Source organism: Colobus angolensis, unplaced genomic scaffold (assembly GCF_000951035.1).
Source record: "Colobus angolensis palliatus isolate OR3802 unplaced genomic scaffold, Cang.pa_1.0 Scaffold126, whole genome shotgun sequence".
NCBI classification, from domain to species: Eukaryota; Metazoa; Chordata; class Mammalia; order Primates; family Cercopithecidae; genus Colobus; species Colobus angolensis.
The window spans coordinates 2,355,421-2,381,078 of NW_012113808.1; the positions used below are offsets into that span (position 1 = coordinate 2,355,421).

At 41.2% G+C, this 25,658-nt stretch overlaps 1 protein-coding gene across 1 annotated transcript; it reads left to right on the top strand.

The window, feature by feature from the left end:
- The first annotated feature begins 1,355 nt into the window (after positions 1 to 1,355).
- TAF5L (TAF5-like RNA polymerase II, p300/CBP-associated factor (PCAF)-associated factor, 65kDa) lies at positions 1,356 to 22,697 on the top strand. Its single transcript, XM_011933328.1, has 4 exons — positions 1,356 to 1,500; positions 5,641 to 5,745; positions 12,947 to 13,671; positions 20,723 to 22,697. Exons 1-4 carry the CDS (start codon positions 1,359 to 1,361, stop codon positions 21,518 to 21,520), a joined length of 1,770 nt encoding a protein of 589 aa, XP_011788718.1. The 5' UTR covers positions 1,356 to 1,358; the 3' UTR covers positions 21,521 to 22,697.
- The last annotated feature ends 2,961 nt before the right edge of the window (positions 22,698 to 25,658 follow it).

Below are 25,658 nucleotides of genomic sequence, written 5' to 3' on the forward strand. Positions count from 1 at the left end.
CTGTAATCCCAGCTACTCGGGAGGCTAAGGCAGGGAATCACTTGAACTCAGGAGGTGGAGGTTGCAGTGAGCTGAGATCATGCCATTGCACTCCAGCCTGGACAACAGAGCAAGACAGTGTCTCAAAAATAAAATAAAGTAAAATAAAATAAAATAAAATAATGAAAGCACTCTCAAAGGAAAATACTAATGGATGTAACTGAAACTTAAAACTTAAACACATGCAAATAAATGATCAAAAACAGATCTCCCACACAAAATAACTGGGAAACCTTGATTTAGAGAATGTTACTTTGGTTGGGATGATCATGTGTGTATGTGTACATGAAATGCATTCCAAAATGGACACAATATTTTGGTTCTGGAGGGGAAAGTATGTTTTACATGACAGCAGTGAACCCACAAAATTCATCCAGCTGTCTTTGGTCATCTGGACTGCAGTATTTATTTCTGACAAAGTAGTGTTTGAGGCCATGGCAATACTAGGGGTTTCTGTCATTCTTGATAATAAACTCAATAGTCAAAGGAAACAATGCCTCTTTTTTCCCCCCCTTTTCTTTTTGTTTTTGTGAACCTACAAATTAGCTTGAATTATTCAAAAATAATTTACTTCTGTTCAGGTCACTTCCTACCACTTTCTTTTCCTTTCTTACAGGAATTTATGAGACATATGCTAACACATAAACATACCCTCTTAGTGTTGTGCTACCTTTCTGTACCTGTGGTTTAAAATAAAGAGTGAAAAAGGTAAATAATATTATACAATTAAAATGAAAACAGATTTTGCAAATCCCTGACTTAGAGCTGGCAGCCTTTTCCTGGCACTTAAGCAAAAATATCACAATCCCCTTCACCATTGTTAACTTCATACTTTGTTAACGTCTATTTATCCAGTTTCTGTGGTCTTTGATTTGGCACTGCCTCCTGCCTACTTTTTTGGCTAGTTCACTGCTAATTAACACCTCTCTCACAGAGTAGGCAGGAGAAATCAAAGGCCCTAAATTTCAGACTGGCCCTGTTTGCTCTTTGTTAGCTTCTCTAATGAAAAGTTTCATGGGGCTGATTGGAATCTTGGTATTAAACAGAGTTTGGGGGTGATCTAAGGACTTTATTATCAATGCTTTTCGTATTTTCTATAATTGAGGTTGGCTGTATTGTCATTGGAGAAACAGACAAAATGGAAGAGTATACCACGTTGGTATTAGGGAACTTAGATTTGCGTCTTAACTAGGCCACTTAGCCACATGGCTGGTCTTCCTCTCCCATGTATCCTACCCATCCGCGATGGTACAGTTGGATGGGTTGCTCTGCCAGGCCCATGATGTCTCTGCATCCTGTGGTTGCCTCCCTCAAAGGTCATGAAACGAGTGCGTACCGAGCAGATTCAGATGGCAGTGTCCTGCTACCTCAAACGCCGGCAGTACGTGGACTCAGACGGTCCCCTGAAGCAAGGACTGCGGCTGTCACAGACTGCTGAAGAGATGGCGGCCAATCTAACAGGTAATGGTGGGAGTTTGTCTGGTGGGGTGAACCTGGAGCAGGAGAATTCACGTCAATATCCATGTGGGATTACTTCTCTTCTCAAGATAGTGCCAGAGAGAGCAGACTGACCAAAAACCTCAGTGAGCTACGTTAAGTGAATGATGTTGGCCTCAGAGACCCTGTCTATCATCCAGAGCCACGCTCACATGCCACTTCTAATAACCTCTGTGGTTCTCCTGGCTAAAGTCATTTCCTTCCTCAGGACCATTCAGTTACTTTATCTGTACCTGAAAGTATGTGCAGCTTTTTCCTTCTGTAAACAATTAACCTACAAGACCTTTAGGGACAGGGTCTCCCTCTATCCCCTTCTTGCACAGGTCCCCTCTCCTCCAGCATGGAGCCTCACATGTGGAAGTCAGGTTTGTTGAATGAATTAGTACTTCAGGATCCATAGTTGGAAATATTATTATTATAGACACATTCCTGAGGTTTTTTAAATTTGTTTTTGTTTTTTTAATGTTTTGAAATCAGATTCTATTTTAGAAAAACTTGATTTGACTCCATCTGGATTAACAAGTACTGTCATCCTTCAGTATCCATAAAGGATTGGTTCCAGGACCGCTCCATGGATACCAAAATCCACGGATACTCAAGTCCCTTCCTGATAAGGCGTGGTATAATATTTGGCGTAGTAGGTTACATCTACACACATCCTCCTGTATTCTTTAAATCATCTCTAGGTTACTTATAATTCCTAATACAATGCCTACATATCACCTCATTCACATGGATTCATCATGGTATTCAGCACCTGGTAAATTCAAAGTTTGCTTCTTGGGACTTTAGTTTTTTTTTTCCCCCAAAATGTTTTTGATTTGCAGTTGTTTGAATCCATGGATGTGAAACCCACAGATACAGAGGGCCAACTGCAATTATTAACTATTTTGTGAGTTCATGTTTCTATGTAATATGACTCTCTTCTTCTTTTTTTGTGTTTTTGTTTTTGTTTTTTGTTTTTTGTTTTTTGAGACAGGGTCTCTCTCCATCACTCAGACTGGAGTGCAGTGATGCAGTCACACCTCACTGCAGCCTCAACCTCCCAGGCTCAAGTGATCCTCCCATCTCAGCCTACCGAGTAGCTTGGACCACAGTCATGCACAACCACCTGGCTAATTTTTTTTTTTTTTTTTGGCTTGTTATTCTTGTTAGAGGTGGGGTCTCACCATGTTGCCCAGACTGGTCATGACCTCCTGACCTCAAGTGATCCCTCCCACCTTGGCCTCCCAAAGTGCTGGGATTACAGGTCACTACACCCAGCATAACAGGACTTGCTTTTACTGAACTTATTTACTAGAGATTCTGGGGGGGAGGGAAATGCTGGGATGCTTTAGGGTGTTTATAAACTACTTTAATGACTGTGTGTGCAGGTGGAGTTAGCAGTGATTTCTGCAGCTCAGTCCTGATTCCCTTTCTTACATGCTCAGGCTACATTCTTCCCTCTTCTTTGTTCCTGGACTTTCTCTGCTCTTCCAAATATCTGTCACCACCTGCTCCATTTCTTAATGGTTTCATCCTCCATCCTAGTAGCAAGAATTACCTCAGCTCCCTCTTTTCATAGACCTTCAAAGTCAAGGACCCGGGGTTCACTGACATTGCCGTAGGAAGAGAGTGCTAGGACAGTAACAACCTGAGGACACTCTCAAAGGAGTGGTTTCTGACTCCCTCTGAAACACTCACAGAAACCTAGTCAGCAGCCTGCCGCCACATATTTCAGGGTCAGATCCACCCGTTCTTCCTTCCCTTCAAACTCCTCAGAGATACCCTTAACCAAAACAGGGCCAGATTATGGGCTTGGTATAGAATACTGAGTGCCTTATTGTTCAAATAGGGGAGTCCATTTACAACACCTGTATCCCACTGTAGAGTAATTCCTTCTGAACATGCCGTCTCAGCTGTTTCAAAAATCTGCTGCCCTGCATCCTTTGGAACCAGGGAGCAGTAATTCTTGCTGCTGTTGATAGAAAGTAGGAATGAACAATATTAAACAGTCTTCAAGAACTATGCTCATCTAAGTTGTCTTAGTTTCAATAGAATAGCTTATTAGGACAAAGTGTTGTTGCTGGAAAACCACCAGGAAAAGTGAGAAATGTGAAATATGATTATCGGAAGATTTTGTCCTAGATTTTTCCATTCATTAAGTAATCTGAAGAATTCTGTCTTTTTTCAGCAGACATTTAGTGAACATCTGCTATAGACCACGTGCTGAAAAGTTCTAGAGATAGCTGCGATTTGACCCTAGCTCTGAGAAGCTAAGTGTTCTAGTTGGGAAGTGAGGCAGGTAAGTCAGTGATTGAAGAAGAGCATGAGGTAGTAAGTTCTGTGATGGGAGAGGTTCAGTGGTAGCACAAAAGATCATCCAAATTAGGCTGGCAAGCCAAGGAAGGCGCCCCAAAAGGCCTTGTGATTCCTGACATAGTTGGGGGTCAGTAAATAGTTGAAGGAGTGAGCTGAGTTGCAAAGGAACCATTAGATATTTACCAGGGAACAAATTGGAGGAGGGTATCCAAGTTTTCAAATGTGAATTTTAGAAAAATGAGTCTAGTGGCAGTATTGATAAGGCAGCCCAGGTTAGAATCGGGGAAAGTAGTTAGAAGACACAGTCCAGTGAGAGGTGAAGACAGCCTCCGTTGAGGAAGTGGCAATGGGAATGGAGAGGAGAGGATAAATTTTAGGAATCTGTAGGATTTCGTGACAGAATAACTAAAGGTGGGGGCAAGAAGGAGGAGGAGGAGCCCCGCCCTTGCATGCAGGCTTGCAGCAGGTCCTCGCTTCTGGCTTCTCTTCCTTTTGGAGTAGGGTGGCTTTCCTCTCACCTGTGATTCCCTTTCTACTTGTTTCCTGTTATGGCTCCCTCAGTCCTGCCGCATTCATCACCATTTCTCCATCCACATTCCATTGTCCAAAATGCATTCATGTTTCATTCAGGATATGGTTAAAGGTGGCTTCCCTTGGTTTTTAGCCACCTTCTTTCCCCAGTATTCCCCATTCCTCTTGTAAACAGGAGGAGAATGGTTTTTGGTTTTTGGTTTTAGTAAGCATAAACTCACAGATTGGAGATCAAGTGTGTGTTTACATACTGAATATTGAGACTCCAGCCTTGTTTCCCCCGCACCAATTCATCTGCCTGGGATACTGCAGCCAGGCACCCATGCTCCAGGAAGGCAAGTAAACGATCCTTCCCTGGGGAGTCCAACTTGCCCAAGAAGAAATACCAAAAGACAGTGATGTTGGGACATTGCTCACCCTGGTCACCCTGGAGGATGAGCCTCACCACCCAGAGTGCCTCACTGTAAGACAGCCAGGGGCCATTGAACCCTAGAAGAAACGTATCTCATAAGAAGGGCAGATGGAAAGAAACAGAAGAAAACTTCAAAAATACCTTGTTTCAAATACTTAGGATTCAAAAATCATAGACTGTTTGGGGAAAAAAAAGAATGTTGAGAATGAAAAAACTTATCAATTAGATACATGATAGTAAAAAATAAAAACTCATTAGGTATTATAAGTAATCTAGGGGGAAATAATCAGTAGAAGGGCCGAAAGGTGAGGAAGGCTTTCAGAAAGTAGAGCAAAAAGACAAAGAAATGGAATAATAGGAGAAAAAAAATGAAAGGATTGGTTCAGGAGATCCGACCTTGAAACTGTAAGAGTCTCAGAAGGTAGGGAATTATCAAAATGGTTCAAGAAAACTTGGCAGAACTAGAAGACATGAATTTCCAGATTGAAAGGGCCCACTCAGTGCCCAGCACAGTGGTTGACAATGAACTCACACGAAGGCACCTATGAAATGTAAGAACATAGGGTCAAACATTTCCTGATAAATCTCATGAATTTATGTACTTGTCTTCTCTCATTCACCTTGTCCTGTGCTTTATGCCTTTCTTTCCCTGGCCCTCATTTTGTTGAACTTCAGAAGGGAGGGGAGAGAAACAAGTGTCATCAGTCTGTCGTATTTAACGAAGACCCAGCACACTTTGGAAACCTGCTGAAATGTCAGTTGCTGTGCATGTGTGCACAACACCCTCCTCCACCCTGCCACGTACTGGGTTAATAATCATCTCTCTGTTTCCTGCCCTGTCTTGTGTATCCTCTCTTTAGTACAATCAGAATCTGGTTGTGCCAACATAGTGTCTGCAGCCCCTTGCCAGGCAGAACCCCAGCAATATGAAGTACAGTTTGGACGGCTGCGGAATTTTCTCACTGGTAAGTACTCAGCTCTAGGACCTTTTCTTAGTAAGAAAACAGAGTGATACAGACCAACTCTGGGCACACTGCTTGTGAGTTAGCCCTGCTCCACAAGGAGCAGTAAAAAGAAAAAAATAGAGTCATGCAAATTTCCCTTAGAACCAACTATATTCCACGACTGGTATGAGATACTAGGGATTTGAAGGTACTCTTAACACAGTTCTTGCATTCAAACTTATGGTCTATTGGAATTCCTGAAGAGTTCAATCATGAGGTTTAAGTTTACAAGGGCAGAGCTCTGGGTGTTTTATTCACTGTTTTATTCATGGCCTTCAGCACAGTGACTTGTGACTTGTATTGAATAAGTAAAAACTGTCAGCCATGCAGAGAAACATCCTTAAATACAGCACATTTGAAATGTACATTATATCTCTACTAATAATATAGTACATTTCACAATGGTCTTTGCCCCTTATTTCCAAAAGTCCAAGTAAATAGTCCTTATGAATGAACAGGCAAAAATACTAGAAGTTGTCATTTAGACCAGTTTGTGAGTGGCAGAATGACCACTTGAGATAAGAATAAAAAAGATACTATACCACATATTAGGAAGAAAAACATTAAGAGCCCCAGAAGATAAATGGGAAAGGGATGTAAACATAAAAATTTACACCAGGATAACTCACTTTAGCAATCAACCGAGTGTATTAATACTTCACTGCAAAAATCATTGCAATTCTGTAACAATAAAATTATGCGATTGAGTTTATTTTATTATATACCTATGCTTCAGTGATTAAAAAATACAAAAATGTATGTAATGTCATTAGGGTCATCTGAGTGTCACTCATAATGGAAATAAGTCATATCCATGACAAAAGCCATCTCACTGTCATGAGTCAGAATATATCTCTGTTAAAATTATACATTTGTTGATTTACTTTGGTGTCTGTTTTCCTCATTAGACTATACGCTCCATGAGGGCAGGGACCATATCAATATATCTTTGGACAGTATCTACCCTGGCATGTAGTCAGCACTTAATGTAAATACAGGCTGAATGAATGAAGGAGACAGGCTCAAAGAAGCCAGATAATTTCCTTTTTTTTTTTTTTTTTTTTTTGAGACAGGGTCTTGTTCTGTTGCCCAGACAGGAGTGCAGTGGCATGATCATGGCTCACTGCAGCCTCGACCTTCTGAGATCAAGTGATCCTCCCAACTCGGCCTCCTGAGTAGCTGGACCACAAGCATGCACCACCACACCTGGCTAATTTTTTTTTTAATTTTTTTGTAGAGACAGGGTCTCACTGTGTTGCCCAGGCTGATTTCAAACTCCAGGCCTCAAGGAGTCCTCCCATCTTGGCCTTCCAAAGTGCTGAGATTATAGGCACGAGCCACCACACCCAGCCAAGACATTTCTTTCTAAACCAGCTTCCGCACCACTAGTATGGTGAAAATAAATCTGTCATGGAGAGAATAATATCATAGTTTTTTAACTGAGTAAAATAACTTTCTAAAAACTGAGTTAAATTTTTCTTAAAATTGCTTAACGCCTCAGAAACCAATGCCAATGATAAAAAATATCTCTAAGTTCTTACCTCTGAATGAAAGAAACACTATAAATTCAGTTTTTCTTTTTTTGTCTTTAGTGGAAATTGATCACTGCACTGAAATATTTAACATTTATATGATATGCAGAATTAATGAAACTTCCTTTTCAGTTTGAACATAATAGACTTATTTTACTAAAGCCTTAATCTTCATGATTTTTCGTTTTTGTAACTTATTAAACAGACTATTCTCTACTTATGAATTCTATCACCCAACAACCGTGAAACTGATAAGATAACCCCCCTAGAGGATTTTATTTTGTAACCCTTATTTCCTGTAATATTTTGACCATTTCCTCCAACTGTAGACTATAGTAAATATAGATTCTTTGCTTTAAAATGCTAACCATTATGGGGGCCAGATAAAAACTAGTATAACTCTATGTGTGTGTAAGGCCACGTGTATTATTTTGGTTTATATATTGATTACTTTATACTCATCTTGTACCATTAAAAATTATTACCACAAGGATTGTTTGGCCAGAACTTTACATTTCAGAAGATTATAATCTGTCAACCATTTCCTTTAGGTTCTTACTTTGTTTCTGAACTGAGAAAGTTGTCTGTTATTTTGTCTGTAATTTGATTCTTTAATCCTTTGGTTTAAAGGATCATTATTTAAAAGGGGTTAATGTATATTGATCACTTTGGACTGCTGCTCCTGGAATATTTTTCTCTACCCTCAGGTCTCTGAAGAGCTTATAACCAAATCAAATGAAGAGTTATTTACTGAGCATCAAGATAAAGTATAAGATATACTCATTAATCTATTTTAGAAGCAGTCCTAACATAAAAACACTATAGGTAAAAGTTTTTAAATAAAATTTGAATATCACAGAAGCATTTTCACAGACCAGTATGAGATCAGTTTATGAATTATATAGGAATTGCATTCAGTATGGAAGGAGAAAGTGATTTGGTTCAGGGTAGTCAGAGAAGGCTTTCCTGAGCAGGAGGTAGGATTTAAGTCAGCACTTGAAGGATGGGTTGAGTTTCAGTAGACTGGAAAAGGAGGAGGAAGAGGAGTGATTTGGGTAAGAAATAACGTGAGCGAAAAGGCAGGCTTGACGACTCTACAGGAACAACTAAGGCTTTGTTGAGAATAATACTTTCAGGCTGGAGATCAATGAATATTAGTCTGAAAGCAGTTTGTAAAATTGTAAGAGTAATGGCAAGGAGACTGACTGTTAATTTAAGTGCTTGGCAATGTTGAGAAATGAGGTGAGAAAGGACCAGAATTTGACAGCATTGTGGAATTGCAAGGCAGGTGCTTTATTTCATAGTTAAATCACCAAGGTGCAATCTCCCAGGCTCAGAAGTAATGGAGGAAGAAGTGGCAGTGGCTCAGACTTTAAGACTGGAGTGGAGATGAAGGTTTATTGAAAAGAAATAAGTCAGAAGGGTTTATGTTTTTTAAATTGTCATGACAGTGGCATCCTACTGCATAGCTTGCAGTGAGAAATTTGAGGCTAGGATTTAGGAGAAAGATAAAGACTTGTGATAAAGAACATGTAGCATCAGCTATATGGAGATGCAAATTAAAAGTCTTAAGAAATGATAAAATCTCAAAGGAAGATACTAGGGAAAGATATAAGAGTATCTATATCCGTATCCACCTGAATGTATTTTTCCTCCACAGGTTGTCTGTAGATGAGAGATTCTGTGAGCTCACCTGTTGCCATAGGTCCTTTCTTCAGGAAGTGTAGTGGGAAGAACACAGACTTTGGAGTCAAGCAACCTCTGGATTTGAACCAGGGCCAGCTGTGACTCTTAAACATGATCATGGATGTAAAGTGCCTGGCTCCTAGGAGGCACACACCCAGTGTTAATTCTTTAAAGTGAAATGAGCATTTGAGGATTGACGGGAGGAAAAGGAACCAAAAAGGGAGTGATGGCAGGACCAAGTAGTGTGGGATTTCAGAATAAAGGACAGAGGAGTGCCAGTCAGTAGAGCCAAAGCATGAAGAAAAGTAGAGGAGAATGAGGACCGACAGGATTAGTTTTGTTTAATTTAGTATCTACTAAATTAAACAATTTCCATGGACGACTAATTTCCATGAACTCATGAAAAACTCCATTGTTCTCTCATTTACCACCAGTGGAGTTGGGCACCAGGTAGGCATTCATTACATTTCAGTGGACAGATAGAAGGAAGAAAAAGTGTACTTTCGGAGGATATGTTTGTTACTTCTGCAGTTAGAAAAATATATATTTTAAGTGAATACATTTTCAGTAAAATATAGAGTATGTTATGATTGCAAGGGAATAATTAAAAATGGGAGCTGGAATTCTGAATCTCACCTTCTTCCAAATTGATTAATTGTTTTGTTTTATACCCAGCACACTGTTCTCTTCAGACACGAGAGAGCAATTAAGCAATTTTGAAACTATGAGCTGAAGCAACAGTGAATTTCAGTAAGTTTTAAAGTAGTACATCACTATTTTTTGATAGCTAGGTTTTTTTTTCTAAACTTACTCAATTAAAATGTCTCTCATTTTAGAAAAGGAGCCAGAAATTCTGTTTCTAAGGAGTTGAAAACAATCCTTCATCCCAATAGAGTACAAAGGAAAAAGAAATACCAAAATCTAGTCACAGTTCTCCAAAGAAACAGAGCCAGGAGCCAACAGGATGGATATATAGAGGTTTACTTTAAGGAATTGTTTCATGCAATTGTAGAGGCTTGGCACATTCAAAGTCAGGGCGGGCCAGCAGGCTGGAGACCCAGGAAAGAGTTAGTGTTGCAGTTCAAATCCAAAGGCTCTCTGCTGGCAGAATTCCTTCTACTAGGGGAAGATAAATCTTTTTCTATTAAAGCCTAAACTGATTGATTGATTGATTGATTGATTGGATGAGGCCCACCCATTTTATGGAAGGTAATCTGCTTTACTCAAAGTCTACTAACTTAAACATGTTAATCTCATCTTAAAAAGAGAAAAAAATACCTTCACAGAAACATTTAAAATGATGTTTGACTGTGTACCGTGCCCCCCTCCGCACTCCCCCCACAGTTTGACATGTAAAAGTAACCTCACAAGTACACTCCTTGTTAACTTGGCACTCATATGCATCTCCTTATTCCATACTTAATCACCAAATAAAGAGAATAACAAGTTCATACTTCCACCTCACCTGATAAAGTTATCCTGTGTACAACCAAAAAACACACTAACTTTTTCTCTAGAGGAGGATGCAAAGTCCTTGGATGATGTTTACTCCTCTCCATGATATTCTATAATTTCGATACTGTGAGGTAAACAATACTTAATACTTAAATACTGTGATATGGAGTTAGTAATCTGGCTGGGCACAGTCGCTCACACCCTTAATCCCAGCACTTTTGGGAGGCTGAGGTGGGTGGATCACTTAAGGTCAGGAGCTCAAGACCAACCTGGCCACCATGGTGAAACCCCATCTCTACTAAAAAAAAAAGAAAAAAAAATACAGAAATTAGCTGAGCATGGTGTCACATGCCTGTAGCTATTGGGAGGCTGAGGCAGGACAATCATTTGAACCCAGGAGGCAGAGGGTGCAATGAGCCAAGATCACGCCACTGCACTCCAGCCTGGGCACCGGAGCGAGACTCCATCTCAAAAAAATAAAGTCAGTAATGCAATGTTATATGATAAGGGGACAAGAAAGGAAAGAATACAAAGAACTTGCTTTTTGTGTATATATAGATATTCACACCCAAACATTCATAACAAAATAAGAAATACAACAATTACAGTCCTCATTTCTGTAGCTGGTCACATGATGGTAGCTGGTATTCATGGCTGCCTCCTTCCACTACCCATTCTGTATTCCCTTTGCACTCATCTTGCAAGCTGATCATGGTTTACCTGGTGACCCAAACCTTCATTCTTCAGGGGTGTGTGCCATTCATAGTCCTGTATGGATTGTTGTCATTTTCATCAACCGTAATCACAGGGCAGGGTACAGAGATGTCCTAAGGGATCTCCTTAAGCCAGACATACTCCTCCTTACCTCCATTGTGTGGTAGTTCCAGTTCCTCTTAGGCAGGATCAATCACCCCAGCTAACACTGTAACTCTTTCCCTTGCCTATTGATTCAGAGGTGTGAGGAGCCCAAAGTGGCTGGGTGGCTGTCTTAACTTCCAGTTCAGTGAGACGATTGTAATTTTTCATCTTGTAAATAATGTATTTGAGTTGGGATACATTTATTCTAAAATGCATATTATGAATACTGTGCAGCAGATTCATTCACCTCGTGATAAAGTGAAACAGGGTGTTAAGCAGAAATAACGTGCAGATATCTTTTATCATCAAATTAGGGAGCAAGATTCGCTGATGCAGTATTCCTCAGTCTTAAACCCTGTATTGATGTCTTTTCATTAAAAAAAAAAAAAAAAGCTACCAAAACATAAGTGCTGACTTAAAACATTTTCATTTTGATTGATTTAAATATGTACAAACATTACACTAGATATAAAACCTTTATGGTTATTATATTTCTTTACGAAACCCAGACTCATTACAGATAAGGGACAAGCAAAACCCCAAAAGCAGCAAAGTTGAAAATAACACTGAGTGAATGTAACGGATGGATTTTGCCAGAACTAACTTGCTGCTGCAAGCAGGCATCTGGACAGCTTGGTGACTGTGATGCGGGCTGGTCTCAGCTCCCTGAGGGGCTTCTGCCCTGCAGTGGCCCTGCTCTCTCCCACTGTGTATGAATCACATCGAAGCCTCTGCTCCCTCACAGCATGCCTTGAGCACTTATTTAGGTGTCAGATATACCTCTGTTCTTTTCTCGTTCACCCATGAATTCAAGCTGTACACCTTTTAAATAACATTCTCTGTCTTATAGTTTCATGGTGCTAAACTCTCAAATTAATAAGTAGTTGAGTCCTAATAACATAAAATGGTCTTATTTGTAAGTTATCACTGCAAAAGAGAATTTGTTAACCAACAAAATCAGAATGAATATGCTGATGAGACAATTGTGGATAAAGGCTGTCATGTTAACATGGGACACGCCAGCCTGTATAGCCAGACATGTTAATGAACGCACTAAAGTAAGTGCTTTGATTTTACTTGAGACAATGGATGCAAAAAGTAATCACAAAACACAAACTAGAGCATTAAAATCATTTGTCAGTACTTGTTAAGCGGACATCCAGATAATTCTGAATATACTGTGTGTTAATTATTTTTTACATTATCATCAAGTTAAACATTGTGAAGAACTCAGTCTTCCAAAAATATATCCAAGTACCCGCAGATATCTGAGGTCCCCAATTTGAAGAAACACTAATGTATTGGGAAAAAATACTAAATCTTGAAGACCTGGGTACAAGCCACTGTATTGTTGTGAACTCTGGCAAGTCACTTAACCACTCTGGGCATTGAATTCCTGAGTTGTGCCCAGCTTCACGCCCTGATTTGCTGGACTTCAGAGTTCATGCTCTTTCTTCAATCGAAAGGCCTTGAAATTCCAGAATCCTGTGTTGGGCTTATAGTTCAATCAGTACTCTTAAAAATGGGGTCCTGGCAAGAAAGCGTTCTGTGATGGTGGTCGGCCCCAGGAGGGATCACGTTATTCTGTAAGATTGTGCTGATTATAAAGCCCTCATTTTCTTTCATTATAGATTCTGATTCCCAGCATAGCCACGAAGTGATGCCTCTCCTCTATCCTCTCTTTGTCTACCTCCATCTCAACCTGGTCCAAAACAGTCCGAAGAGCACAGTGGAAAGTTTTTACAGCCGCTTCCATGGAATGTTTCTGCAGAATGCTAGCCAGAAGGATGTCATTGAGCAGCTACAGACCACTCAAACCATCCAGGACATCCTGTCTAACTTCAAGCTTCGAGCATTCCTAGATAACAAGTATGTGGTCCGTCTCCAAGAAGACAGCTACAACTACCTTATCCGCTACCTCCAAAGTGACAACAATACTGCCCTGTGCAAAGTCCTCACCTTACATATTCATCTTGATGTGCAGCCTGCCAAGAGAACAGACTATCAGCTATATGCCAGTGGCAGCTCCTCCCGCAGTGAGAACAACAGTTTGGAGCCCCCTGACATGCCCAGCCCTATTCTGCAGAACGAGGCTGCCCTAGAGGTCTTACAGGAGAGCATTAAGCGCGTCAAGGATGGGCCTCCCTCCCTCACTACCATCTGCTTCTATGCCTTCTATAACACAGAGCAGCTGTTGAACACTGCAGAAATCTCCCCCGATAGCAAGCTGCTTGCTGCTGGGTTTGACAACTCCTGTATAAAACTTTGGAGTTTACGATCCAAGAAGTTAAAATCAGAGCCCCATCAAGTAGACGTGTCCCGCATCCATTTGGCTTGTGATATTCTGGAGGAGGAGGTATGAATACCATTTTTTTCTTCCCTGTACCTGCCTTCCTAATTTCGTTAGAATGTCCTTACCAAACATGACATATCTTAGAATGGACTTCCTAATTTTCCTCATCCTGCAGCTGAAGCCACACTAATGCCACGTAACCTGTAGCCATTGAATTCCTGCACATGCCTAACCTAAGATGCAAAAACAATTTTTAGCAACATTAAGTTAACGTTATTAGTGAATGGTCAGTATTTATACTATGTGAAATGTGGATAACAACACTAAGCCTAATGAAAGAACTTTAGCTAATATTGACTTTAGCTGAGATTTGCAGTAAATATACACTTATGTGTGTGCACATTTGCTCAGGTGTAAATAATCGGTAGTAGGCTGAGTCGAAGGGCCTGCATTGTAAACTATAATGAATATTATTTTCTCCACAGAAGGTTGTGCCATTTCACAGTCTCAGCAACAGTAGTAAGAACACTGGCGTCCCTGCAGCCTCACCACACTGGATGGTATTGGCTTTCTGAGGCCAGTGCATATCCTGTGGCTCGATGTACCACAGGGTGTTCCCAGACCCCACTTGGAGAAGTAACACAAGAAGTAGAGTTGCCAGCTCCCCCGTCAGTCAGTGTTAAATCTTGTTTGACTTGTAACCATTTAGGACAGTCATTGAAAAGGGCAGGCACAGCTTGGGTTTCGGGTCACCAAAATTCACTACCTTAGAAAAAATGTGGGCCAAGGAAGATAGAAATTAAACTTCACAGAATTAACTTTCCTTCAGAGTGGTCCTTTTTTGGGACCACTGGCTGTGGGCCAAAATATTTTTGTTTTATCACCACTGACATTCAGGTAGCTTTGCCTCACATTACTTTGGATGGAAAATTCTTTACATAATGTTGAAAAATTAAGGAGCAAGAAAATCAGTCTAATTAAATTACAGTTAATGATAAGGATGTTAAGAATATTGGGTGCCCTAAATTAAACCAGTGTTTTCCTGTTCCTGTTTTTTAAGTCTGCTTCCCGTTTGGATGGCCTTTGAATTTTTGATTCTTGCAACCAAGACAGTGTAATTGAAGGATTTCTTTATGATAAGTAAAGAGTCTAGATTCCTGTATAGAAGCTTTAATTTCTAGAATTTTATAGTACTCTCCAAAATATTTTTTATTACATTTGTATTTGAATTTTCAAACATCTCTTTTCCTTGGAGACAGTTCTCTTTTTGGGAGTTCTTCTGATAAAACTGAGGAATACTGCCTGCATTTGCTTTCAATTTTCTGTAAATACAAAAAATAATTATTTATACTGACCTTATTAGCTTTGATGATACAGAGTGGATATTATTCTGTGCATTAAAAATTAATATTAAGGAAGATAGCATTATGACATCTGATAACAGTAGACCAAAATAAAACATTTTCAGACTCTGGCCACTACTGATAACTAGCTCTGTGACTTGTCCTGTGTATATTTCCAGGTATCAGGAGTGTATCTGAGAAGTGAGGAACCACATGCGGAATTCCAGGAACTGAAAGAAATTAAGTTATGGCTGGAGTTAGGAGAGGGGCTAAGACAGGAAGTGATGTGGTGATACTGTCTTATATGAGCAATTACGGCAACCAAACTAGAGTAGTGGCAGTGGCAAAGGAGACATGGACAGGCTAGAGGAGAGCTCAGTTATTCGATTACTGTAGGGGATCAGGGAGAGGAAGCATCAGTGGTGACATTTGTGTTTCAGGCTTAAACAGTTGGATGTCCCATCAAGAAGAGAGCAAAAGATGTCATTGGAATGGTGGTTTTGTTTAAGCATTTCTGGCTTTCCATCCTTGTTCATACTGAAAGTACTGTAGATGCTAGCTAGCCTCTGCCTTTTTTAAGAATAAACTTTTTTTTAAACTTAAGAACTAAAGCTGAGATTCTCCTGTTCTGTTGTTGAGGGGCTTCCTGCATGGGATTTCTGCATGCCCGCCCGTTTTATCACAGCAATTTGGGAAGTTCTCTTTTTGGTTTCTGACAAGTATTTTGGGGGGAAGCAAGGCATAAATTAGTTATGATAGTTGGTGTTTAATGTTTCTCCAGTGAAAATTTGGACTTTTCTTTTTCCCTTGTAGAGTGCATAATTAAAACAGACTATTATTTTGAAACGAAAGATTGAATATTTAAAAAAAAAGAGAGACTTTTAATACAGGAGCCACAAACTCATATAACTAGAGAAACCAGAGGTAAAAGCAGGTGGTGACGCCACATGGATTAACGAGATGATAGAAAGTACAAAATCACTATGTAAGTCAGATTAAAAAGCCAGCTTGCACTCTCTGCTTTCATCTTTTTGAAGCAATAACTATTACATAAATCAGTGAATACAGTATTTCAACAGTATTTGAAATGGTGTTCACACCCAGCAATTCCACTTCCAGACATATATCCAAGAGAATGGAAAACATGTGCACACAGGCACTTGTACATGAATATTCATGGAAGCATTATTCACAATAGCCAAAAAATGGAAGCAGTCCAAATGGCCATCAAGATGAATGAATAAATAAAATGTAATGTGTGCATACAGTGGAATATTATTTGCCCATAAAAAGAAATGAAGCACTGATGCAGGCTGCAACATGGATGAACTTGAAAACTTTATGCTACGTGAAAGAAGCCAGTCATAAAAGGTCACCTACTGTTATTCCTTTCATAGGAAATATCCAGATAGGCACGTCCATAGAGACAGAGAGGAGAGGAGTGGTTGCCAAGGGCTGGGCAAGGAGAATAAGAGTGACCGCTAATGGGTGTGGCATTTCTTTGTGAGGTAATGAAAATGTTCTGTATTAGATAGTGGTGATCATTGCACAACTCTGTGAATGTACTAAAAATCATTGAATTGTACACTTTGAAAGAATTATATAGTATGTAATTATATCTCAGTTTAAAAAAAAAAGGAAAACAGTAACCAAAATCTTCTATGTAAGCATAAAATTTTCTCTGTTAATTATGCCAAATAAAACTGAATTCACAGCACTGTCCTGTAGCTTCTGTTGTCTCCCACTCGAAGATCATCTAGGTTAACCTTTGGAAAGGTGTTAAGTGACATAGCAGTCCCTTGCTTTTCACCTTGGTATGGGCAGCCCTCCTTCTGTTTCAGACACTGAGATGAAGAGTGAAACCTTCATTCTCCATCTTTTGTTCTATATGAAATGGAGATAGAAATGATATCTGGCTGGGTGCAGTGGCCCACGCCTGTAATCCCAGCACTTTGGGAGGCTGAGGCAGGTGGATCATAAGGTCAGGAGTTCAAGACCAACCTGGCCAAGATGGTGAAACCCCATCTCTACTAAAACAAAAATTAGCCGGGTGTGGTGGTGGGCACCTGTAATCCCAGCTACTCAGGAGACTGAGGCAGGAGAATCGCTTGAACCCGGGTGGCAGGGGTTGCAGTGAGCCGAGACCGCACCACTGCACTCCAGCGTGGGTGATAGAGTAAGACTCCGTCTCAAAAAAAAAAGAAATGATGTCCAACCTTTACCCCTGTTGATTGATACCTATGTATTTTTAATATTTGAGCAACATGGTAAAACCACAGAGATACCAAACCAAGGATTTGCTCTTCTTTCTTTTCAGCTATGTGTGCTACCCTCATCACTACCAGCACCTACCACCTTAACTCAGCAATAAAACAGCTGTGTGCAATTCATTTATATGTCTGGTGGTTTTCCCCTCAATCTGGTCTTCTTTAGGTTTGAAAAGTAAAGAAGGCAATATTAGCATCAATACTCAATTCTATAATCTGTGTATAAAATTGTCATTTAGATTAATGCTATCCAATGGGAATATGGTGTGAGCCATATAGTAATTTAAATTTTTCTAGTAGCCACATCTAAAAAGGTTAAAAATTTATTAAAATTAATTTTAATGATGTATTTCATTCAAACTAATATGAACAAATTATTTCAGCATATAAGCAATATAAAAAAATTTTTCATGAAATCTGTTACATACATCTCTTTTGGTCCTAAGTTTTAGAAATCTGATACGTATTTTACACGAACAGCACATGTCGATTCATGCTAGCCAGTATCCAACTTTTCTGTTCTAGTTCAGGCTGCTATCATCTCTTACGTAGGTAGCAGTGATTGACTTGCTTCCAAGTCTAATCCACTCGCAAGTCCAGCCAAATTTAATGTCTTCCTGTTCCACTGACAGCTAATGAGAGAATAGATAGAGGCTAACTTCCAGACCCCAAGAAAGGAGCCCTGGTCTGGGGGAAACGTGAGTGTGAGCTCTGAGGTAGTTGGAGCCGCCAAGTCCAGGAGCAGACAGCCATAACAAATCTGAGGTTTTAGGGACTCCATAGTCCAGAGCAAGGGCAGCAAACTACAGCACCAGGGGGCATGAGATGATACTTGATCTCTGTTTATTTTTCTTTTTAAATTTCTATTTCATGTATGTTTCATAATGTACATAATAAGATTTATTATATGAATATGCTTTACAAATTAAACGTTTCTATTTGGGATGCATACCCAATTACTGTGGAGTATTCAGGCTGAATCGTAGGGTATGGTATTATCCTGTCGGCGGGAGAGAGAAGTGAGAACCCATGGGGTTGGGCCCTTGTAAATCAGCTGCTCGACTGCACTGAGGCCCACGTGGGACTGGTTGAGCCACACAGAAAATGTGGCTGGGTTATTTTAAGCTGTGGTCCTGGCAGAGGGCTGACAGTGATAGCCAGCAGGAACATTCTGGTTTCTCCATTCCTTGGTCTACAGAGTCAGCTGGGCACATTTCCACCAGCCCGGGACAATCATCAAGATCCCTGGGGAGCACCAGCTGTACTCCCAGCCCATGCTCCTAGCCCATGCACCTCACCACTGTGGAGGTGAAGGCCACTTCCATAGCTTCTTGTTCCAAATGAAGACCACTTACCCCTCAGAGACAGTAACATGTCCTTTAATTCACAGTTAACTTTCAAAGGATCTTTGTGTAATTCATCTGGTGTCATTTTTGTTCCCACAGCCTTTATATAAACTTTCTGGTGTAGAGCAGTGAGTCATTCTTGAAATTTTAAAGTGTTGTAACTTCTTTGGAAAGGAAAATTGCTAATATTTTTGGTAGTGCTCCGTAGAACCTTAAGCTCCCAAATACTTATGTATTTTTAATGTTGAGTGTTTGGAATAGCCATTTTGAATATTCATGAACATCAGTGTTTATTTTCTCTCAACTTTTTCTTAAATATGTACACATGGGAGGCATTCATTTTATTTTGAATTTAACCATTTTTGAGTAGAAAAAAAAGGGTGCCCTTTTCTTATACAAGAACCTAAGGCTGCCGGAATGAACCAACAAAGCTGACTGGTTCAGGAATCTTCATCATACTCCTTTCTTCTGGTATTTAATTAAAACCCATTTTAATTGATGAATTCCGGGACAGAAGAGACAGCTGTAGTTTTGAGGAGTTTATCTGTGAGGGAATAAAGGGAAATGAATTTTGAAAACAGATGGTATACTTGTAGGGAGGGGACCGGGAAAGGGGACTCTTTCCGAGTACCATTAGTTGCCGTCTTTTCTGTCCTCACACACAGGAAATTATTTCAAAGAATCACGTGAATCGCTTGGCTTTGCTTAAAGCACTTCTGAATCCATGCCTTGTTTGGTTACTTTGGGGAAAATGTTTTTTGAGACCCTCCAAAAAGTCACTTTAAAAACTTCATTCTTATTTATTTTGAGACACCAAGCAGTTTGTGGCTGGTCACCAGGCAGAGAGGGCTGTGATTTACTAGTTAGTGTACCTTTCTAGCTTACTGTTAATTACTAAAACATCCAGGTTTTATTTTGGCTAAACTCCTCTGACAGTTCTGGGTTTTGTTTGTTTCTATTTGTTTTTGTTTTGGGGTTTTTTTGGCACAGGGTCTCACTCTGTCCCCCAGGCTGGAGTGCAGTGGTGCCATCAAAGTTCACTGCAGCCTGGACTTCCCAGGCTCAAGTGAGCCTCCTACCTTAGCCTCCCAAGTGTCTGGGACCACAGGCATGCGCCACCATGCCCAGCTAATTTTTTAAATTTTTTTGGTAAAGAGTCTCCCTATATTGCCCAGGCTGGTCTCCAACTCCTGAGCTCCAGTGATCCTCCCACCTTGGCCTCCCAAAGTGTTGGGACTACAATGAGAGCCACCATGCTTGAACTAATAGTTCTGTGTTAATCCTAACGCGAGGCTGCGCGCGGTGGCTCACGCCTGTAATCCCAGCACTTTGGGAGGCTGAGGCGGGTGGCTCACCTGAAGTCGGGAGTTCGAGACCAGCCTGACCAACATGGAGAAACCCCGTCTCTACTAAAAATACAAAATTAGCCAGGCATAGTGGCACATGCCTATAATCCCAGCTACTTGGGATGCTGAGGCAGAAGAATCGCTTGAACCCAGGAGGCGGAGGTTGTGGTGAACCAAGGTCACGACATTGTACTCCAGCCTGGGCAACAAGAGCAAAACTCCGTCTGAAAAAAAAAAAAAAAATCTTGAAGTGATACCACATCTGCCTTCATGTGTTGCGTGCATCATTAACCCCCATCATGGGAGTAAGGGACTAATGTCAGGACTTGACAAAATATTGTTGTCAGTTAAATGGAGTAAAAACAGAGAGCAGTATGGCTTATCAAGCAGCTAAAACTGACGGATGAAGGCAATGCCCATAGAATAGAAGAATCTTAAGAGCCTCACAGAAATTCGAAAGTAAACATTTTCAAATGGCACGCATCAGAAGTAACCATACAAGCTATCCTCAATCGAAGGGTAAGGTCCACAGTCATCACTGTGTAATGGCCTTGCATTTCTGCATCTTTTAATCTGATACAGTCTAAGCTGCAAGGTGAATTTAAGGAAAGCAATTTGTAAGTCGTAAGAGACTTAAATTCAGTTATGAGTTATCTTCCTGGGGCAAGGCCACTGTCATTTGCTGGATAGATGCTATTTCCCAAGCAGTCTCAGTTCTCTGCTTTTTTTTTCTCCTGGACTTGTTTTCCTTGTCAGACCACTGAACATTTTTTTCTTGTGTTTATTTTCCCACCCCACCCCAATGTTCCCAGGATGATGAGGATGATAATGCAGGCACAGAGATGAAGATACTGCGGGGACACTGCGGACCAGTGTACAGCACGAGGTTCCTCGCTGACAGCTCAGGGTTGCTCTCTTGTTCTGAAGACATGTCCATCAGATACTGGGATCTGGGGAGTTTCACCAACACTGTGTTGTACCAAGGACATGCCTATCCTGTGTGGGATCTGGACATCAGTCCATATAGCCTGTACTTCGCCAGCGGGTCCCACGACCGCACCGCCAGGCTGTGGTCATTTGATCGGACGTACCCGCTGAGGATATATGCAGGACACCTGGCAGATGTGGACTGTGTCAAATTCCACCCTAATTCAAACTACTTGGCCACGGGCTCAACCGACAAGACCGTCCGGCTGTGGAGCGCTCAGCAGGGGAACTCGGTGAGGCTTTTCACAGGCCACCGCGGCCCCGTGCTTTCTCTAGCCTTTTCTCCCAACGGTAAGTACTTGGCATCTGCTGGCGAGGACCAGCGGTTGAAGCTGTGGGACTTGGCCTCTGGGACCCTTTATAAAGAGCTGAGAGGCCACACAGACAATATCACCAGCCTCACCTTCAGTCCAGACAGCGGCTTGATTGCCTCTGCCTCCATGGACAACTCGGTGCGCGTCTGGGATATCAGGAACACTTACTGCAGTGCACCTGCCGACGGCTCCTCCAGCGAGCTCGTGGGCGTGTACACTGGGCAGATGAGCAACGTCCTGAGCGTGCAGTTCATGGCCTGTAACCTTCTTCTGGTGACTGGAATTACACAAGAAAATCAGGAACATTAATTTTTTAACTTGGTTGGAACGGACTGGGGTAACAGTGGAAAGCCTCCAGTTGCAATCCTTTAATGAGCTGAGATTGAATCACTGACTGTGAAAGAGCCCCCTCCTTCCCTGTCTCCTGGGCCCTCATTCTGGGCAGGTCCCCATCACTCAGCCCCTCAGTGTTGAAGGCCAAGGTTGGGGAAGGGGGCAGAAGCGAGGCAATGATGAGTGACCAATAATTAGGATGCCCTGGAGGTCACTCACAAGTCCTCATGAAGACCCTACCGTGACCTCACGCATGCGAGCCCCTCCCTGTCTCTGTCTCATTCTCCCCACATGACCGGCCTGGGTTTGGTTAGAGGGTGGCTGGAGAGCACCCTCAGGAGGAGCGGTGCGGCAGGGGTCACGCGTGGTCCAGCCCTTGGGTGCGAGGGAAGTCCTCGTTGGCAGAGGGATGCGGGGCGGGAACGAGGAAAGGGGAGGGGATGATCCTGGCAAATAGTCTTTCCTTTTCCGTAATTACAGAGAACCAGGATTTTTTTCATTATTGTTATTATAATTATAATTATTATTATTATTGAGATGAGGAAACCTAGCACTGGCAGAGGGCACCTTCTCTGCTTTTAATCTTTCAGGTTTGACTCCTGGCACTGGCTTTGATACTTGGAATTTTGAGGTTCAGGGAATTCAGAGAATTTGGTAGCACAGTGTATTGGGAGAAAGGGAAATTTCCGGTGACAGATTGATCACCCCGGCTGACATGTTTCTGGAAGCGGGTGGGTGGGTTTGATTGAGAACATTTTGGGCTCCTGCAGTGATGGTGGGAAAGAAAAATTCTTTCCATAGCTGCACTTCTCTTAATAATTCTCTCCCCTCAAAAGACAGATTATGATAAAGAATAATTTGGAGTAATAAGTAACAAGATAGAATTAGAAAAATGTTGAGTTTCCGAATGACCATTCAGAGGTGTGGCTTTTTCCACGTCTTTTTCTCCTGCAATGAACTGCTCCCACGTCCTGCACTGCAATACCAGCCTAATGAACACTTGGTGAAACGAATCGTAAGTGTGTACGCACGCATATCAAACTCTGCTCTGAGGATAAAGCAAGTTCTAATTTGTGGAAAAAGGATTAAATATTTCTGTTTTCTGAAAAGAGTTATTTTGTATTTTGTTTTCTATTAAAATGTATTTAGTTTCAAAAAAAAAAAAAGTGTTGGCATCTCATTTCAACTCTGAGGACAGGCGGTTGAGTGTTCTGTTCTGGGATGGTGTCCTCTCACCTCTCATCAGGGCAACAACCCGTCAGTTACCTAGGCCACACTGTCCCCAATGAAGGTGCGTTTTTATCTGTTCTTGGATTCTGTTTAGCTTACTTTGAATCATGATTCCCTTAGTATTCACTTGGATTATTGATGGCATTTAATGCTGTTTGTACATCCAAGATTGATAGTTGCTGACTGGAGACAACATGTATTTTACCATCTAGAGTCATTTGATGAGATCCTACTTCCCGCTTCCTTCAAAGACCCCACTATAAAATCTCCAAGGGGCATAAGAACTGGGCTGTTTAATAAATTCAAACTATGTATGGAACAATTCCAGATAAAGGACTCATTCAAAGTAAAGTGAACTTCAAAACATAATTTTCTTAGCTGGATGTAGTGGCTCACATTTGTAATCCCAGCACTTTGGGAGGCTAAGGAGGGCAGATCACCCAATGTCAGGAGTTTGACACCAGCCTGGCCAACATGGCGAAACCCCATCTCTACTAAAAATATAAAAATTAGCTAGGCGGGCGCCTATATTCCCAGCTACTCAGAAGGCTGAGGCAAGGAGAATCACTTGAACCTGGGAGGCAGAGGTTGCAGTGAGCCAAGATCGAATCACCACACTCCAGCCTGGGAGACAGAGCAAGCCTGTCTTAAAACAAACAAACAAACAAACAAAAAAACATAGTTTTCTGACAAGGATACCAAGAATCATTAGGAAATTAGGAAGACTAGAATTCTAGCCAGTTTTTTTTTTACTTGAACCTACAACGCTGATTAATCAGAAATGTTTGTTATTTATAAAATCCATGTATTTGAGACACTGGAAGAAGGGTCCTTTGGTAGTAGCCTGATGGCATCACCTTCCATGTGTTCTGCAAGTAAAGCCTGGAGTTCAAATGTGTTCTGATCTGTAATAAGCAAACTCTTAGGCGAGATGCTGTGGTATATTACCAGACACAACAGAATCTCTTAAGTTGGATGGAATTATTCTCTGAAGTGAAGGTATATCTCTGACAGGATGATTTGGAAAGGTTTTGTGTGTGTTTGTGGGTTAGTGCAGAATCTCCATTAAACACAAACTGTATGAGATGAGTCTTCACCTCACCAGTCATGTCCATACCTTGTGATTTAACTTCAAGTTCTTCATGAGCATAGTGGGCTTTGCGTTTTTTTAAAGGAACATATTTTAATGTAGGATAATTTGACTTTATAGACTGCCCATCAAAACTCCCAAATTCCTAGAAGTATCAAGAGGGATGTGTGCATGTGCCTGTGTCCACTCGAGTGCTTGAGGGTGCGGTCACACTCTAGAGATTGCACTCTTTTCTCCGAAGGGTAGGCGTATGGGACTTGCACCGTTTTGTAGACGACATACTTAGTGCGCAGCAACGCTCTGTTATTCTTCCATATCTGACAAGGAATAGTCACAGGTCTTGAATATGCTCCATAGATTCAGTATCCTTAGGTTCTAGCAGGAGGGTATAGCCATAGATATAGAAAAATATTTTTTAAAAACCTCCAAAAAAGAAATAAGGATATTTAATAAGCATGTAGGTAGTACTTACCATGGGCCAGAAACTGCTCCAAGAGGTTTATGAAAATTAACTTATTTTATCTCAAAAACCCTCTGAAGGGAGTGTATTTTTATCCCCATTTCACAGATGAGGAGTCCGAGGTGCTGAAGGATTAAATCACTTGCCAAGCATCACAGCTGGTCGTCGAGGAGGCCAGATTTTAACCTGGGCATTCTGGCTACAGAGCTCCTGCTTTTGTCCCTACTCTGTTGTCTCCCTTCATTCCTGCCGTATCAGGTAAAGACAGAACTGAGGTTAGGAGTATCCAAATGTTCCCAGCCAAAGTTACAAGACTCTTGCTTCCCTCTGCCCAATAAACTAGCAGCAACAAGCAGGATTAGGACCTGGCAGTAAGAACAGACCTAAATAATACATGGCTAAAAGAAACTTCAGGCCATATGCAGTGGCTCATGCCTGTAATCCCAGCACTTTGGAGGCCAAGGCGGGCAGATCACCTGAGGTCAGGAGTTCGAGACCAGCCTGGCCAACATGGTGAAACCCTGTGTCTACTAATATTAAAAAATGAGCTGGGCCCACGTGGTGGCGCATGCCTATAATCCCAGCTACTTGGGAGGCTGAGGCAGGAGAATCACTGCAACCCGGGAGGCGGAGGTTGCAGTGAGCCGAGATCATGCCACTGCACTCAACAGAGCGAGATTCTGTCTCAAAAGAAAAAAAAAAGAAAAGAAACTTCAGAATATTTTGTTACTCTGAACCACAGTGATAAATCTCTGAAATGTGTATAAGGTGAGAAAGTGTTTAAGCAGCTGAGGCCAGGCATGGTGGCTCACACCTGTAATCCTAGCACTTTGGGAAGCTGAGGCAGGATTACTTGAGCCCAGGAGTTCAAGACCAGCCTGGGCAACATAGACCCTATCTCTACAAAAATTTTTTTTTAAATAGCAGGGCGTGGTAGCTCACTACTGTGGTCCCAGCTACTTGGGAGGCTGAACTGGGAGGATCACATAAGCCTGGGAGGTTGAGCCTGCAGTGAGCCATGATGACACCACTGCACTCCAGCCTGAGAGACAACACATGACCCTGTCTCGAAAAAAAAAAAATTAATAAAATGTGAAAATAACCAACTGAAATTTCTTAGAGTGACAGACTCAGAAAATCGGACTGTAATGTTAATTTAGCAAGAGACTGGCCAAATGGAAGAAAATTAAAGCTATGAATAAAGATGAAACAGGGAACAATTTAAAGTTTTTGTATTCAAGATTCAGCTTCTAAGGATATGATTACCACCTTTCTGTTTGTTTTATTTACATGTTTAAAATGTCTTGGTGGCATAAGAAAATGTATTGAGCATG

What these genes read in the sequence shown, in the direction of transcription:
- TAF5L (XM_011933328.1), top strand. Translation starts at nt 1,359, where the DNA reads ATGAAACGAGTGCGTACCGAGCAGATTCAGATGGCAGTGTCCTGCTAC. An exon ending in GATGGCGGCCAATCTAACAG is followed by an intron (nt 1,501 to 5,640) that starts GTAATGGTGGGA and finishes TCCTCTCTTTAG; the next exon opens with TACAATCAGAATCTGGTTGT. An exon ending in GTGATATTCTGGAGGAGGAG is followed by an intron (nt 13,672 to 20,722) that starts GTATGAATACCA and finishes CAATGTTCCCAG; the next exon opens with GATGATGAGGATGATAATGC.